The sequence below is a fragment of the Hyperolius riggenbachi genome, chromosome 7 (assembly GCF_040937935.1).
Source record: "Hyperolius riggenbachi isolate aHypRig1 chromosome 7, aHypRig1.pri, whole genome shotgun sequence".
NCBI lineage: Eukaryota > Metazoa > Chordata > Amphibia > Anura > Hyperoliidae > Hyperolius > Hyperolius riggenbachi.
In genome coordinates this window covers 140,966,727-140,985,272 of record NC_090652.1, presented here as the reverse complement: position 1 = coordinate 140,985,272, position 18,546 = coordinate 140,966,727, and the positions used below count along the sequence as shown (strand labels likewise).

General features: G+C 43.1%; 1 protein-coding gene across 2 annotated transcripts in view; it reads left to right on the top strand.

Moving 5' to 3' along the window:
- The window catches only part of GSPT1 (G1 to S phase transition 1), a 59,609-nt gene extending 41,280 nt beyond the window's left edge, over nt 1–18,329 (top strand). For both annotated transcript variants that reach the window (XM_068244701.1, XM_068244700.1), the window contains exons 8-15: nt 400–554; nt 1,604–1,744; nt 2,267–2,360; nt 8,217–8,297; nt 11,628–11,801; nt 12,748–12,837; nt 13,296–13,464; nt 17,826–18,329. In XM_068244701.1, the coding sequence (XP_068100802.1) occupies nt 400–554; nt 1,604–1,744; nt 2,267–2,360; nt 8,217–8,297; nt 11,628–11,801; nt 12,748–12,837; nt 13,296–13,464; nt 17,826–17,878 (957 nt within the window). In that variant the 3' untranslated portion in view covers nt 17,879–18,329. The remainder of the gene's footprint in view (nt 1–399; nt 555–1,603; nt 1,745–2,266; nt 2,361–8,216; nt 8,298–11,627; nt 11,802–12,747; nt 12,838–13,295; nt 13,465–17,825) is intronic.
- The last annotated feature ends 217 nt before the right edge of the window (nt 18,330–18,546 follow it).

Genomic DNA, 18,546 nt, shown 5'->3' with positions numbered 1-18,546 from the left:
ATCCTCCCTGACTCTTGTTTTTCCCCCTCCCTTCTCTTGCTCATTGTCTATTCATTAGCTGCCCTCCTCCCAGAGTCTTCAGACATTCCCACTGAGCCTTGCTTGTAAACACAAGTAATCAGCTAGGCAGGGAAATAAATGGAAGAGGAATATATTATTGATAAAAAGAACTCCCAGAATTCAACTGTTTGGCACTAGGGCCAGTGCTTCTAAAGTATGTGATAACTACAAACCATAACAGCAGAAAAAGTTTTGCAAGTTTTGAATGCAGGATTAGCATCTTTATCACTTAATGCACTCAGACCAGTTGCTGTTGAAATTAGATTTTTATGGTGACAATACTGCTTTAAGGTGATTTTGCTTATCTTTGTGTAAATTTCCACATGCATTTTGTTTCAGGTCATTTCTGCACGAAAAGGAGAATTCGAAACCGGTTTTGAAAAAGGAGGCCAGACGAGAGAGCATGCCATGTTGGCAAAAACAGCTGGTGTAAAACATTTAATAGTTCTTATTAATAAAATGGATGATCCAACAGTGAACTGGAGTAATGACAGGTATCTCTACAATATCTGAGTAAGATGGCTTAAACTAGATTAGCCACCTCCCCCCCTTTTTTTATTTATTTATGATGCAGTGTTTTTTTTTCTTAAAGAGGAGCTGTTAGGTATTGGGTCTCAGAGAAAATAAACACATATATCAGTAGCTAAAGATTGGCTGTACTTACATTACATATGCATTTCACTGTCCACGTTTGGATTTCACAGAATTTGTATATAGTATATGCAGAGATAGATGCTCCTGACAGCTCATGGCAGGCTCCATGTTTGTGAAGCCAAATGTGTCGTCATGTCCTGCCTGCTTCTGATCACAGATAAGCTAGTTCTTGAACAACACGGTGTGCAGTGAATATTAATGAGCCATGTGGCTAGGAACAATAGCTGACTCCTGCAGTGTAGTCTGCCCGAGATTTATCAGTGTTATCACGCTGGACTGATTAGAAGCTGCTGTACCGTCTCATTAGCAGCCGAGGGGAGGGCCCCAGAATGCTTTGCAGTTTAGCTGCGGCTTGCGTCTTTATGGGTCTATAACAGACTTAAGATAAGCACACATCAAAGGTAACTGAAATGTTTATCTTCACTAATGGCTTTTGAGCTTCCTTCTAAACTGTTTAACACAGGAGAATAGAGGTTTAAATTAGCTTCTGCAGCCTGACAGTTACTCTTTAAAGGTTATGTTAGTTGTTTGGAAAAGTTTCCATGCATTTTAATATGAATTCAGTAACCAGTGTCTAATGCCATATGTTAGTGTAGACGTATATCAAAATTTATAGAAGTACACCAGTGATTTCCTGTCCACTTTTATTGGTCCAAGTTCAAGCTGCATAACATTTATAATAAATTTAAATGCAAGGCAAAATTATTTGTACCTCATTGATCATCCCTATACACCAGCATCTTCCTCCCATTTTTAAAATAGGTCCTTCTGAATGCAGGCTCTTACATGAGACTTGTGCATTTGTGTTATGTTTTTTTGAGGAGTGGAGGGGGGTGGTTGTAAACCTTGCCTGTTGTTTCCTATAACTGAACTTTTTCATTCATCCTAGATATGAAGAATGTAAAGAGAAGCTTGTACCCTTCTTGAAGAAAGTTGGTTTTAACCCAAAAAAAGATATTCACTTCATGCCATGTTCGGGACTTACTGGCGCCAACTTGAAAGAGCCAGTGGACTGCTGCCCGTGGTATATGTAAGTATAACAGCTCATATTCCTGGCACTGTAATCCTTTGCATCAAGAAATGGCCAGGCCAGAAAAAGCTTTCTGATGCGGTATAGAGGGTTTCATAGTCTTCAGTGGTAATTCAGGGGCAGAGCAAATATATTGCTAGTCTTGTATGTAGGTACTCGGGGGAGAGCAAAGGCTTACCTAGTCCTGTGTAAGTACTTGGGCAGACATAGCAGTGGTTCTCTTAAACTTCTGTAAAGATCCTGTAAAGATCATTAGTGAGATGGCTTGCATGCCAGTGAAGTGCAAATTTGTGTGTAGCTTTGAATTGGTTCAGTCAAAATGGTCAAATGAGAATACGCTCAAAATGGTCAAATGAGAATACGCTCCGAACATTGCAGTCACACAAAGAATACAATCTAGTTGGGGTTCCAGGTCTACTCAACTCTGCTTGCAACAAAATTGTAGGATTCGACACCATAAGAAATGGGTGTCCTTCAGATGGAAAAATCATGTAAATCCAATGACTTGTCTTTCTTCCTCAGTGGATTACCGTTTATTCCATATCTCGATAACTTGCCAAGCTTCAACAGATCAATGGATGGACCTGTCCGACTTCCAATTGTGGATAAATACAAAGTAAGTTAAAGTTGAAATCTTCTAGATCTTGTGTAAGGCCACACACCTTTCAATTGAAATCGTTCAATGGCACGGTCAGGAACTAAACTGATTTGTGCAAATTCAAACATTCTCTTTTAATTAAATCATTTTAACGTATGGGAGAGCTGGAAAACTTGATTAGTGTAAAACGTGGATGTCAAACGGTCCTTTGATGGCCGAGGGCCTCACACATTTTTGGCACAGCTCAAATTAATTGATGGGAATGAATCAGGAAAGGTGTGGTCCATCAGGTAGAACACCTTCCTCTCTCTGTCCATCCTAAACACTGGCATGGATATGGCCCCTGAGGCCTGGAGTTGACACCTGTGGTGTAAAACCCTCAAGAAATCGCCAGTTTTGTTTTGTTACAATTGTCCTAAAGTTGTCAGTTTTAAAGTGAACCTAAACGAACATGTAGCATGAGATAAATGTATGTGTAGAACCAGTCCTGCCAAGAACCTGCATGTCTTTTAATAAACCATTTTTATAAATCACTTTCTCTGCAGTTGGCAGTTCTCCCTGATAACTAATTAGAGGTCATGCCATTTCTGATAGTAGTATAGTGATAAAGTTGAGTAGATGGCTTACCTTAACAGTTTATCTTCACTTCAATTTAACTTTAAGAAGACTTAAAGGTGTTCTCTGGGAAGGGGGGATTGAAACTGAAAACGGACACTTACCTGGGGCTTCTGCCAGCCCCCTGCACCTGTAATGTCCCGCACTCGGTTAAACTCTTTGCATTAAAAGTTACATTTAGCAGTCTCCTGGACACTTCACAAAGCAACCTGTCAGTCTGAAGCACGACTGTGAGATGGAAGTGATGTTTAACAATGCTACACGGCAGTTACCAGTAAGGTGGTTGTCATTCAAGGAACGGGGCAGTCAGCAGTAAGATTGACATCTTTAGGGATGAAGCATGGCATGCTTGCCTTGTACAGATAATTACAAAAATGTTGCTACAATAAATCCTATCCCTCTCACTAAAGCAGTGGTTCTGAAACTAAGGTCTGCGGGCCGAATGTGGCCCTCTGAGGCTTTTTTTACCCGCCGCCCACATACAAAATGTATTACTTATAGATGCGGGCAGCTACATCTTTATACAGTGGTGTGAAAAACGATTTGCTTCCTTCCTGATTTCTTGTTCTTTTGCATGTTTTTCACACTTAACGGTTTTTGGTGAGCAGAAACATTTAACTATTAGTCAAAGATAACAAAATTGAACACAAAATGCAGTTTTAAATGATGGTTTTTAGTATTTAGTGAGGAAAAAAAACTCCAAATCTACATGGCCCTGTGTGAAAAAGTTATTGCCCCCCCCTTGTTAAAAAATAACTTAACTGTGGTTTATCACACCTGAGTTCAATTTCTGTAGTCACCCCCAGGCCTGATTACTGCCACACCTGTTTCAATCAAGAAATCACTTAAAAAGGAGCTATCTGACACAGAGAAGTAGACCAAAAGCACCTCAAAAGCTAGACATCATGCCAAGATCCAAAGAAATTCAGGAACAAATGATAACAAAAGTACTGTAATTGAGATCTATCAGTCTGGTAAAGGTTATAAAGCCATTTCTAAAGCTTTGGGACTCCAGCGAACCACAGTGAGAGCCATTATCCACAAATGGCAAAAACATGGAACAGTGATGAACCTTCGCAGGAGTGGCCGGCTGACCAAAATTACCCCAAGAGCGCAGAGAAAACTCATCCGAAAGGCCACAAAAGAACCCAGGACAACATCTAAAGAACTGCAGGCCTCACTTGCCTCAATTAAGGTCAGTGTTCACAACTCCACCATAAGAGACTGGGCAAAAATGGCCTTCATGGCAGATATCTAAGGCGCAAACCACTTTTTAAGCAAAAAGAACATTAAGGCTCGTCTCAATTTTCCTAAAAAACCTCTCAATGATGGCCAAGACTTTTGGAAAAATACCTTGTGGACTGACGAGACAAAAGTTGAACTTTTTGGAAGGTGCGTGTCCCGTTACATCTGGCGTAGAAGTAACACAGCATTTCAGCAAAAGAACATCATACCAACAGTAAAATATGGTGGTGGTAGTGTGATGGTCTGGGGTTGTTTTGCTGCTTCAGGACCTGGAAGGCTTGCTCCAACAAAAGGAAGGTCCGCATCAATTCACCACGAATCCTCTTTATTGTCAGGACATATCCTGTATTAAAACTTCGAATCTCAAGCTGACATGTTTCGGACCTACTGGTCCTTAATCATAGCTGAGTTCACATGGAAAACCTTTGACATATTAATACATATCTGGCCCATGGCTCCACCTCCTGCCCACCTCTATAGGGGCTGTCTCACCCTGGAGGGCAGAGCCAGGGTACAGATCAATTTTAAAGGTACATGAATTTTTTAAAAACATTGCTTCTGAGGTCTTGCTAACCTGGTCCAGCACAACTATCCACTGGTGGGGTAGAGCGGTGTTCCTTCTACTAACATAACTGGAAGGCTTGCTGTGATAGATGGAACCATGAATTCTACTGTCTACCGAAAAACCCTGAAGGAGAATGTCCGGCCATCTGTTTGTCAACTCAAGGTGAAGCGATCTTGGGTGCTGCAGCAGGACAATGACCCAAAACACACCAGCAAATCCACCTCTGAATGGCTGAAGAAAAACAAAATGAAGACTTTGGAGTGGCCTAGTCAAAGTCCTGACCTGAATCCTATTGAGATGTTGTGGCATGACCTTAAAAAGGCGGTTCATGCTAGAAAACCCTCAAAGCTGAATTACAACTATTCTGCAAGGATGAGGGGGCCAAAATTCCTCCAGAGTGCTGTAAAAGACTCGTTGCAAGTTATCGCAAACGCTTGATTGCAGTTATTGCTGCTAAGGGTGGCCCAACCAGTTATTAGGTTCAGGGGGCAATTTCTTTTTCACACAGGGCCATGTAGGTTTTGAGGGGTTTTTTTCTCACTAAATAATAAAAACAATCATTTAAAACTGCATTTTGTGTTCAATTATGTTCTCTTTGACTAATAGTTAACGGTTGTTGATGAGCAGAAACATTGAAGTGTGACAAACATGCACAAGAATAAGAAATCAGGAAGGGGGCAAATAGTTTTTCGCGCCATGACAAAAATGGGCGTGGCCATGAGGTGAGTGGGCGTGGCCATGGGTGGGGCCAAATGTACATGAACTTAGCAGCGGTGTAAGCTACAGATAACGAGCCTGCCCATCGAAATATTGGATGGAGCCCCCTGTCCTTTAGATAATTTACAATCGGTATAGGCATAGATCAAAGATGTATACGCACATACAATTTTGATTGGTCAATCACTGACCCCCAATTTTACCACCCCCGTGCAGTAAGTGGGCCAACAGACAATGAATTTTATGAACAGAGCTAAAATTGGCTAATCAAAATTGTATGTGTGTACCAGGCTTTACAGCTAATACTGTACATACTGAAAGTAGCAGGGATCAGCATACAATATAGCTGGTTTACAATCAGTAAAGGCACGGAGTAACACCTTACACTGTACACACTGGAGGTAAATCAGCACACAGTGCAGGCACTAGAGAACAGCGTATACTGTACATACTGTAGGCAGCAGAATTCAGCACACTGCAGCTAGCGTGCCAAAAATATGAGGATCACGTTGTGCGGCGTGCTTATCGCGCCGCACCGAAAAATGGGTGGGCCATGGACCAGAATATAGGTGTGGTAACTAGTAGAGACAAATTTACATGAACCTAGCAATGGTGGGACATTAGATTATGACAGTGGTGGCGAACCTTTTGGAGGCCGAGTGCCCAAACTGCAACCCAAAAGTCACTTATCGCAAAGTGGCAACAGCAATTTAAACTAAATACTGTACAAACGTTTTAACTCATACATGAACATTATGGAAAATCCAAGTTGAACTGTGAAGATAAACAATTTCATCCATCCTACTCCTGAAAAATGTATTCAATTTTTTTTTTAGAACCTCCCAGTTTTATTTTCTGTTTTAAAAAGCTAAAAAAGTAGGTTTAATGCTATTGTCTCATATAAGCATTCAGCTTTTCCCATAGTCTCGCAGTTAGCAATCATGTAACCCCCAACAAGACAAATTCAGCAATCATGAGGCCCCCAACAAATCATGAGGCCCCCAACAAGACAAATTCAGCAATCTTGAGGCCCCCAACAAATCATAAGGCTCCCAACAAGACAAATTCAGCAGTCATGAGGCACATAGACAGCATTTCACATAAATAGGCAGAATGCCCCCTTAATATGGTAGCACCCCAAGTTAGGTAGTGAGTGACAGGCGCCTCCAGTTAGGTAGTGAGTGACAGGGACCCCAATAGTGAGTGCCAGGTAGCCCCTTTAGGGGGTGAGTGCCAGGGAGCCCCTTTAGGGGGTGAGTGCCAGGGAGCCCCTTTAGGGGGTGAGTGCCAGGGAGCCCCTTTAGGGGGTGAGTGCCAGGGAGCCCCTTTAGGGGGTGAGTGCCAGGGAGCCCCTTTAGGGGGTGAGTGCCAGGGAGCCCCTTTAGGGGGTGAGTGCCAGGGAGCCCCTTTAGGGGGTGAGTGCCAGGGAGCCCCTTTAGGGGGTGAGTGCCAGGGAGCCCCTTTAGGGGGTGAGTGCCAGGGAGCCCCTTTAGGGGGTGAGTGCCAGGGAGCCCCTTTAGGGGGTGAGTGCCAGGGAGCCCCTTTAGGGGGTGAGTGCCAGGGAGCCCCTTTAGGGGGTGAGTGCCAGGGAGCCCCTTTAGGGGGTGAGTGCCAGGGAGCCCCTTTAGGGGGTGAGTGCCAGGGAGCCCCTTTAGGGGGTGAGTGCCAGGGAGCCCCTTTAGGGGGTGAGTGCCAGGGAGCCCCTTTAGGGGGTGAGTGCCAGGGAGCCCCTTTAGGGGGTGAGTGCCAGGGAGCCCCTTTAGGGGGTGAGTGCCAGGGAGCCCCTTTAGGGGGTGAGTGCCAGGGAGCCCCTTGAGGGGGTGAGTGAATGACAGGCCCCCCAGGCAGTGAGTGAGTGACAGGGAGGGCCCCCCTCTAGCCGCCGCTTCCCCTACCTCGCAGCAGACCTCATGATCAGCGGCGACCCGACCAGCACCAGCGGGCGCCGGACGCACCCGCTCGATATGTGGAAGTGATGTCACTTCCGCATATCAGTGCGGGCGCTGGGTCCTAGCGCCCGCACGATTGGTCGCCGGCTCGCCGCCTGATGCTGAGGTCTGACTGTGTGACGCGGCGGCTGCGCTGACAGAGTGGGTGAGCGGCGGGCGGAGATCCGTGGCACCCCAGGACAGATTGGGGGCACGTGCCCCCCCCAAAATAGGGCTAGCGACGCCCCTGATGAATAATAGAAAAATGAAGATAAAACAGTGTTAAGAATGGTAGTCTCCAACCCAGGTGTTGCTACACCGTATTAACCTCTTGCAGACGGCAGTGATTAAAATCTACGCCCTTTTTGGGAGTAGGGAAGATCAATGAGTGCAGCAATGCTTCTGAAATTCAAATTTGTATGCAATTTGAAAATGAACCAATCATTTTAAACCTAGATTCAAACTGGTCTGTTTTCAAGCTGCATATATTTGCACAAAAATGGGCATACATTTGCATCAACTTGGAAAAATTTGCATTATTGTGATCATCCCAATTTGGGAGCTGTTATTCATGTCAGGGCATAGATTTAAATCGCACTCACCACTGTCTGCTCGCTCTCACCATACACCATGCTCTCGTTGCTGCAGCCTGAATGAGCCCACAGCCTCCCTTCTCCTCCAACAAGTGGAGTAAAATGATGAATGATCTCTAAAAAGCTATGCAAATACTTATTTTAGTAACTCGTATAGTATTGTAATTTTGATTTCTAATCTGCTTTTTTTTCCTCTCATTCTCAATTGCAGGATATGGGCACAGTAGTTCTAGGAAAACTAGAATCTGGCTCAATATGCAAAGGACAACAGCTTGTCATGATGCCAAACAAGGTAGCATTTCACATCATAGAACCACTTGCTCAGTTTGCTCAACCTCTTGGTAATTTAGGGGAAAAGGATACAGCACATAATTTGTTGCGGCACCACTGCTTCACCCATTTTAGACCAGAGCAAATTTAGGTGTATGCATTAGTTTTTAGTACTAGCAGTTTGCTCATTAAATTATACCAGAGCTGTAAAAAAATAAAGATTTGATACTCACCTGCAGCTTCCTCTAGCAGCATAAACCCATCTGAGTCCCATGCCCTCCTCCCGCGGTCTGCCGTTCAGCCGCAATCAGCCCCGGTAATAGGCTCAGTTGCGTCCAGTCTAGGTCTTCTGCTCATGTGCGGACCTGCCGCGCATGCACAGTAAACCCAGAACAGTCTAGGTCTTCTGCTCATGTGCGGACCTGCCGCGCATGCACAGTAAACCCAGACTGACGCGATTGAGCCTATTACCGGGGCTGATCGCAGCTGATGGGTTTATGCTGCTGGAGGAAGCTGCGGGTGAGTATAAAATCAAATTTATTTATTTTTTTACACCCAGCTCTGGTACACTTTAAAGAGACGCTGAAGTCTCAAAATTGTTTTTTTTTTTTTTATATTAAAAATCTCTAACATGATTGCCCTAACTAAAACTCCGCATCTCAGTGGCTGAACTCTAAAGGGCAGCAGCACCACCACAGATTGTGAACCGATTTCAGCCTGAAACCGTTCACAATCTGTTTGCAGTAAGGCAGCCATATGATCCCTCTCTGATCAGATTCGATCGGAGAGGGCTCTATCTGTTGGTCGAATATGATGGCAAATCGACCAGTGTATGGACACCTTTACTTAATCTCTACCCCCCCCCCCCCCCCCCGCAAAATCCACGACTTTCCTGGTTGTGGATTTTGCTGCCTCGGGAGCCAGAGCTTTCAGCTGCAGCTCTGCCTCCATGCGCGTCAATCCGCACATATCTCCACCTCTCCCCGCCCCTCCCAGTGAAAGCAGAGGCGATTTGCGCTGGAAGACGCATGTAGAAGCAGAGCTGCAGCCGAAAGCTCTGCCTCTCATGGAAGTGCTCCCCGCAATGTGCCACCGGGAGTTTGGGGGAATTTAGTTAGTTTAGGGGGGATGCAGTGTTTTAGTTAGGGCTTTCATGTTAAAGGGGAACTTCAGCCTAAACAAACATACTGTCATTAAGTTACATTAGTTATGTTAATTAGAACAGATAGGTAATATAAGCTCTTACCCACCCTGTTTTAAAAGAACAGGCAAATGTTTGTGATTCATGGGGGCTGCCATCTTTGTAATGGGGGCAGCCATCTTTTTGGTTGAAAGGAGGTGACAGGGAGCATAAGACACAGTTCCAACTGTCCTGTGTCCTGATAACCCCTCCCAGCTGCATGCGCTAGGCTTCAAATGTCAAATTCAAAATGTAAAAAAAAAAAAAAAAAAAAATTGCACCAAAACAGCAGAACGAGAACATCAGGAATCCCATCATGCTTTGCACAGCATCAGGGAAAAACGCCCGGGCAGTTATCTTCTGTGCAGCTAAAAATGAGGCTTGTATAAGAGAAACAAAGTTCTGATGCTGTGAAACTGTTAAAGAAACACCAAGCCTTTTCAGTTCTGCTGAGCCGATTTTTAGTCTGGAGGTTCACTTTAAAGAGATTTTTAACATGATAGCCCTATAAATTGCATTGTAACGGCAACTCTGCAAAACACAGAAAAACCACACTGGTGCAAGGACTATATCAAATAGATATGATGCTGAAATCTAATCTGTGTGCAGTATGTGGGTAGAAAATTGAAAGATTCAGATGAACAGAGGGATCTGATCTGGTGGCCATTGCCTAATGTATGACCACCTTAACAAACAAATGCAGTCATTTTTTAAAGAACTGATTTAAAACTGTTGCAAAGTCTAATACAGTTGTCTGATTTAAAGATTGATTCAGAACTTTAAGGTTCTCCTTTTCAGTAAAACTATCTAATTCAACCAAAAAGCAATCCTTTTATTTGTCAAATTCTGTCACAGCTTTTTTTTTTTCTTCTTTTTTTGTAGTTTATATTAACCTCCTTTAGCGGTAATCCTGAGTCAGGCTTGGGATGGAAATCCGCAGCTCAGAGCGGTAATCCCGTGCCTGAGTGAGTTCTATGCCAGAGCTGCTGCAGATCTCTCTGTGGTATGTTTTTTGTTTTTAGGGTCTAAAAGCTTGTGAAAAAAGTTGCATGGTTTTAGACCCTGAATCTAGAAATCATCATAACGCCAGGGAGGTTAAAGGAATACTGTTGATTTAAAGTATTTTATTTTTAATGCGGTTTGTTAGGGCACACATTACCACAAGTACTAGGAGCAGTTTCCTTCCTCACACAGCTCTGCCTCTCTGCTGTAAAATCCTGTCAGTTTTAGATACAAAATTGTTGGGCTCTTAAAGCGGATCGGAGATGAAAAACTAACTCCTGGTAATGCCTTTGTAAACTGTCTCCTAGCAGCCTATGAAGTAGATACAGCCTGGAATGTAAAGATACAAACCTAGGTCCAACTTTTTCGAACAACTTGTTGTCCGACTTGTCAATTTAACGACAAGTTGGACGTGTGTACGTGCAGTCGAGTGACAACAGCCAGTTTGCCCAATCCGCTCAGCAGATCCGTTGGACTAACTGTTGTTCAAACGACTGTTAGGTTTGTACAAACAACCTTTAGTCGTTTTGTCTAACTAAAAGATGTTAAAACAGTCATTTGATCAGACGTTTAATCTAGTCCATTGTTCTATCCAGTCCATTGTACATGATCCAGTTGGTTGAACGACATGTAAATTAGCACATCAGCTGCTTTGTGAGTGTACATGACGTCTGAACAATTCGTTGTTTGCACTTCATGTTGTTCAAATGACCAATTGGATGTGTGTATGCACCTTAAGTCACAAGCAAGCCAGTCAGTCAGGAATAGTGTACAGTTTACACATCTCCCTGCTTTTTATATTTCAGCAATATTACAGCTCATCTAGTTACCAGTTACCACTTCAGATCAGCCTCCTCCATGTTTCCTGCATGCTGTGACACTGAAGTATATTTGTGAGCTGTGTGAGGAATAAAGGATGATTTTTAAGGAGAGAGAGAGAGCACTGTGCGAATAAAGTGCACCTAGCACTAGTGGTAATGTGTACCCTATTAAAGAGTATTAAAAAATTTTAATTGAGTGTTCCTTTAACCAGAGAATCTTGCTACTAAGCTGTTACTTTGTAGAAAAAATGAGTCTTTATCCACAGCCAGATCTGTGCCATGCTTTGCTAGGTGCAATTGGCAAGATTATTATGATGTACTTGTGTAACTCTGCCTTCTTTCCTCAAAGCACACCGTTGAAGTCCTTGGCCTGCTTTCTGATGAAGTAGAGACAGAGCTTGTATCCCCTGGTGAAAATCTGAAGATCAGACTCAAAGGCATTGAAGAGGAGGAAATTCTTCCAGGATTTATTCTCTGTGACCTAAATAATCTTTGTCATTCTGGACGCACATTTGATGCCCAGGTAAAAACTGCTTCTTGGTTGCAATGTTGAACTGATCCCTATTTTGAGATGACCAAAAAGGCATGCCCCAAAATACCCTTTCCTTCATAATGTTGAAAACTCACCAAAAACTAAAATGGTTTACAACAGTGGTTCTCAACCTTTTCAGTGCATCCACTAGTGATCTGCAAATGGTGCTGAATGGATATAGAGCCTCTTCACCTGCTCTCCTGCCTCCACCTCCCCTCTTCTCCCTCAGACTCAGTGCTGGGCTTTAGACAAAATTTTCCCTTAAACCTCTTGCTGGGCTCTGCACACCTGTGGCACCTGCGGTGAAACCCTCCTCATTTTTTTTTCTTCTGCGCCCCTGGAACCCCTAACAGATGCTTAACGTACCCCCCGAAGATTAAGCATCACAGGTTTAGTAGGTGGTTACTATAGGTAACTTTTTGCTTGTGCATCTTTAATACTTAAATCTTCTTCAGGTTTTCTTTATGCGTTAGCCAAGTTTATTTTTCCAAAGTGAGAGAAATCTATATCCTAGTTTACTATTCTGATTAACATGGGCTTGAAGTGAATCTCTGTGCAGGAATCTAAGTAAAATCATGCACTGCTGTTTTTTGGGGGTTTTTTTTGCACATTTTTGTTGCCTTTCTGTTCCTGGACAGCCAGAACTGTGCATGTCCACAATAGCCTTTTCCCACCCCCCAAACTAAGACAGTAGTGTAACAGAACCAAGAAAGGGGAGCTCCAGATTGAACCAAAGAACACAGTGAAATGTAAATTCCAGCTTTTCGCTGGTGACAAAATGCCCAAATATAGAATAGCGCGGTTGGTAGAGGAAAACCAGTGGGCTAAACGTTAAAACAAGGGTAACTGTTTGTTTTTGTTTTTCAGTGAATAGTAAAACTGCTTACATAAGTTATGTAAATAACACTTTTTATTGTTTGTATTATATCTTGCATAGATTGTGATAATTGAGCACAAGTCAATCATTTGTCCTGGATATAATGCGGTGCTACATATTCACACATGTATTGAAGAAGTTGAGATAACAGTAAGTAGTTTACTTGTGTGGCTTAAATAATTTTTGACACAGAACCTAAAACTAAGTGCAGTGAGTTTATTCTGCTGCTGTCTTGCAAATCAATGGGAAGTGTTCTTTTGGCAGTGTTTTTTTGGCTTGAAACACCATTTATAGGTACAATATACTAGGGGAATGTTGAAGGACTAGTTAACAGATGTGTTCTCCTCAACTTGTTCTGGGATCATACCCTATTATTGACATTATTAAACTCCCAAGACAAGCCCAGCATTGGATATCCCAGGCTTCACAGTTCACAAATGAGCTCCCCTCTCTGAAATGATTTACCTTGGGGAAGTGGAAACATGTAAATGTTAGCACATTAATTCTTCTATATGCTAATCAGGTTTCCATACACTCAATTACTCTATTTATGTTTGTGTTTAGGCTGTCTATACCATTACTGCCTAATACTGTTTTTTTTCTTCTAGGCCTTAATCTGCTTGGTAGACAAAAAATCAGGGGAAAAAAGTAAGACAAGACCCCGTTTTGTAAAACAGGATCAAGTATGCATTGCCCGCTTACGGACAGCGGGAACTATCTGCCTTGAAACATTCAAAGATTTCCCTCAGATGGGTCGATTTACCTTGAGAGATGAAGGTACACAATAACAAATAAGTAGCAAAGATAACGGCACAGATTTCTTGTGAAGTCAGTCTTAAATGTGCATTTGTCTGTTCAATGTTTTTGTACACCTGTATGGTTGGGAACAAGGAAGGCTTAAGCATTGCACACATGCTAGATTAAACTCTGGTGAAGCAGCCAAGAGTGACCACCTCTGCCAAGACTCTTAAGGCTCATACACACATCAGACCATAGTCTTTGGAAAATGAAAGATCACAGACCAATCTTACCCCCTTCCATGTAGTATAAGAGCCATACCTACACAGTCTATTCTATAGAGCTGCACTCCCCATCAGATAAAAATCTTTGCAAGATGCTGCACACAAAGATGCTGTACAGACACAAAAGATCAGTATCTGCCAAAGATCTGTTCCTGCCAAAGATCCGTTCCTGCAAATTGCAATGATAGTCTGAGATCTGCAGATCATCATATACACCTGTTTAACAGACATTCATCTGCAGATCAGATCCACCAGGATGGATTTTCAGATCTGCAGATTGTCTGATCTGCAGATGAATGTCAGTTAAACAAGGTGTGTATGATGATCTGCAGATCTCATAGACTATGAATGCAATTTGCAGGAACGGATCTTTGGCAGGAACAGATCTTTTGCAGATGCTGATCTTTTGTGTCTGTACAGCATCTGTGTGTGCAGCATCTTGCAAAGATTTTTATCTGATGGGGAGTTCAGCTCCATAGAATAGACTGTGTAGGTATGGCTCTCGTACTACATGGAAGGGGGTAAAATTGGTCTGTGATCTTTCATTTTCAAAAGACTATGGTCTGATGTGTGTATGTGGCCTTAAAGTGGAATATAACCCTGGATTTCAACTTTGCTCTAAAACATTATATGCAACCAGCATTTTTTTTTTTTTTTTTTTTACCAGACCAGCATTGGAAGGGTTACACACAGAGTTTTAAAGTTCCATGGAGAGATGTGCAGAAGTTCAGATAGATACATTTAACTAAATAGAATGTAACAAGTGAGAAATGTTACACACTCTTTGGCTGTCCTCCAGCTCCTGCACCGTCAGAGTGAGTCACATTCCACACTTAGATACATTTAAGTAAACAAAATGTATCTATGTAAGCTTCAGATGCGTCTGCATTTCTCTCCAGGAACTTTAACCACTTCACCACTGAGGGGTTTTACCCCCTGACCACCAGAGCAATTTTCACCTTTCAGCGCTCCTTCCATTCATTCGTCTATAACTTTATTATTACTTATCCCAATGAAATGAACTATATCTTGTTTTTTTCGCCACCAATTAGGCTTTCTTTAGGTGGGACATTATGCCAAGAATTATTTTATTCTAAATGTGTTTTAATGGGGAAATGGGAAAAAATGTGGGAAAAAATTATTTTTCAGTTTTCGGCCATTATAGTTTTTAAATAAAGCATGCTACTGTAATTAAAACCCATGAAATGTATTAACCCATTTGTCCCGGTTATAAAACCATTTAACCACTTGCCGACCGCACACTCATAACGTGCGTCGGCAAAGTGGCAGCTGCAGGACCAGCGACGCAGTACTGCGTCGCCAGCTGCAGCCTAATTAATCAGGAAGCAGCCGCTCGTACGAGCGGCTGCTTCCTGTCAAATCACGGCGGGGGGCTCCGTGAATAGCCTGCGGGCCGCCGATGGCGGCTCGCAGGCTAGATGTAAACACAAGCGGAAATAATCCGCTTTGTTTACATTTGTACGGCGCTGCTGCGCAGCAGCGCCGTAAGGCAGATCGGCGATCCCCGGCCAATCAGCGGCCGGGGATCGCCGCCATGTGACAGGAGACAGCCTGTCACTGGCTGCACAGGACGGATAGCGTCCTGTGCAGCCCGGCTTACCAAAGGGGGCCAGGTAGGAGAGGGAGGGGGAGCATTTCGCCGCGGAGGGGGGCTTTGAGGTGCCCCCCCCGCCAGCCACTCGCAGGCAGCAGAGATCAGACCCCCCCAGCACATCATCCCCATAGGGGGGAAAAAAGGGGGGCAATCTGATCTCCCTGCCTGCACCCTGATCTGTGCTGGGGGCTGCAGAGCCCACCCAGCACAGATCAATCAAACTAGCGCTGGTCCTTAAGGGGGGGTAAAGGGTGGGTCCTCAAGTGGTTAAATTATGTCCCTATCACAATGTTTGGCAACAATATTTTATTTGGAAATATAGGTGCATTTTTTTCAGTTTTGCATCCATCCCTAATTACAAGCCCGCAGTTTATAAAGTAACAGTGTTATACCCTCTTGACATAAATATTTAAAAAGTTCAGTCCCTAAGGTAACTATTTGTTTTTTTTTATTGTATTTTTTTTTTTTTTAATTACAAAAAAAAAAATAAAAATTGGGGAGTGTGGGAGGTAATGAGTTAATTTATTGTGTAAATGTAATGTTTGTATATGTAAAATGCTTTTAGGGTGTAGTTTACTATTTGGCCACAAGATGGCCACAGAGTGTTTGTTTACATGCGACCTGTAAGCGTCCGGAAGGACGCTTACAGGAAGCAGTAGGAGGCTGGGAGACTCACAATGATCTCGCTGTTTCTGAAAGAAGCAGCAGATCATTGCGGGGGCTAGATCAACGAACGGGAATGGATTTTCCCGTTCATTGATCTCCGAGCGGGCGGCGGCGTGCGGGAGCGCGGACAGCGGCGGTAGCGCGGAAGGTATGGATTTCTCCGTTCCTGGTTTTTTTAGGAGGGAAAAAAGGGACGGAGAAATTCGTACCGCCGGGGGTAAAGTGGTTAAAGCACTGTGTAACCCTTCCAATGCTGGTCTAGTAAAAAAAAAAATATGCTGGTTGCATATAATATACTGTGAATAATGTTTTAGAGCAAAGTTGAAATGCAGGGTTATATTCCGCTTTAATGTGTGCACAGTGGCCCCCGGTCCCACTCGGCTCATTAGCAAGAGATTTGCCTAGCGGGCAATGTTCTCTCCACCTGCTCTGTGAGGCTCCTCATGTGCAGCTCTATTGTCCTTCCTGCATTGCAACAGAATGCAGTGCCAGCCTGGAGCTCCGCGTACGTGCGCAAGACTGTAAAATATTTTATTACATAGTGACAGGTGAGGAACAAGAATGGAGGATGTCTAAGCTGAAAGCAAGAAATGGGTATAGGGGAGTCTTTTTTTGTTTTGTTTTGTTTTTGTTTTGTTTTTTAGTAGTAGCGAGTGCAGCCACCAGATGAAGTACTATTTTAGCTTGAAAGGAAGTTGGCAGTGTCTGTCTCCTTTTTATTCTGAGTTCGTTCACTTATTTTTTTTTTTTATATACTGTGAAGTAGTGTTGGTGTTCAAATTCTGCATAACTATTCTGAGCACCACACTTCATTACCATTTCAGTATCGAACAAGCAGACCAGGTGAGGGGGAGTTCACTAATTGCCTTCACAGCGCATTTCATGTGAGTCCGATGCTTCCGGCTCTGGAAGGAGGAAGCATCAGTCACATGATGTGCAAGTAGAGAACTCCTCCTGACCGTCTGTTTGGTACTGAAGCGGTGTTTGGCATTATTCGGGTATTTTGAATTTGTTGTACCGAATTCAAACACCAAAAATACTAAGGTTTACTTTAAGCAAAAACTTGTTTAAACTTCCGATACGAAAAGGGAGAAGTTTTTATATATAACTGGGGCTTCCCGCGATGGTCCCGTAGAAGCCCAGTTATCTTCAGGCAGCCGGACGTACTGCTCATGCGCGTGGCACGACTCCAGTTGGCGGAAGCGTTTTAAGCATTACTACTGCACAGGAGCAGAACACTCCTAGCCACGAGAGTGGGTGCGCTAACTGGCCCGACTGGCCAAAGAAAATGGGGCTTCTATGGGACCATCCATATGGTGGCGAGGAGCGATAAGGCCAGAGGGGGGCTGAAGGAAACCCCAGGCATGTATAAATCTTTTCACCCCTTTCATCTCAGGTACAGTTTTAAAGCGGCCCTGAACCCAGGACTTCCTCTCTGCTCTAAAAGACAAGCAACAGCATAATATCCTTTACAGAAAAAAACATTTCCTTGTTACCGTTTTCAGAGCTCCCCAAAGCTGCTGCAGTTTAGTTACTTCCTGGCTTTATGGAAGTTCACACGGGGTTAACCACCTGTGCTTACATATAGCCCCTGTCGGAATTGCACAGATCACACAGAGGTGACAGCTGAAATTACAGTAATTATTAGTAGATGAGGGAGAATTAGACAGCCTGTTATCTCTATATAAAACGGGGTGCATTTTTTCTGTGTTTTTACTTATTTCTTCTGTGGAAAAGTTTGGGTCCTCTTTAATATGCAAGTGCTGCAGATGTAGATTTGAGGCTGCTGCATACTTATGGTTTCTAAAGCTGTTTTTTTTTTCTTGCCCTTTCAGGTAAGACCATTGCAATTGGAAAGGTCTTGAAACTGGTTCCAGAAAAGGATTAAGCGGACAGCTTGACTGCACAATACTGTGAGGAAAAATTGACTCTACAGACGCCTATTTCACATCACCTTCTTACTTTCTGCCCATCAACAACTGTTCCCAGTGACAAAATTACACAGCAGAAAAAGGTCCACATTGTCAGCTTTCTCATATTGAGAGCTCGCTATGCCACTGTTGAATTACTTCCCCCAGCATTTTCTTCTTTTCAAACCTTCCAATTCTGAGTCCTTGGAAAGATTTGGCAATAGCTTCATGAGTAATGTGGACAAAGTTGCCTACAACAAAGAAAACCTTTTTTTTTTGTCATTTTATTTTAAATACATGCAATACTACCCTGTTTGTGTCCAGTACTTAAACACCCTCATTCTAAACAGACCATTGAGTGTGCAGATGTGTAAGCACATGTTATAGAAACAAAACTACCATGTTAATAAAATATCAATTTGAAATCCCTTTTCAGTATTGGAATTGCTTTTGAATGCTTTTTTTAACCTGAATGTAACATTGCTGCATTAACTTTTTTGTGTTCAATTTCTAAGATTTTTAGTATCGTTTTGGCTTGGAATTTTTGCCCAGTCATCCCTAAATTTAATGTTCAATTCTCCTCCAAGCCCCTCATTCCATTCATCTCTAAATTGAGGTCTCTGTTACAATCATCCACATGCTTTTA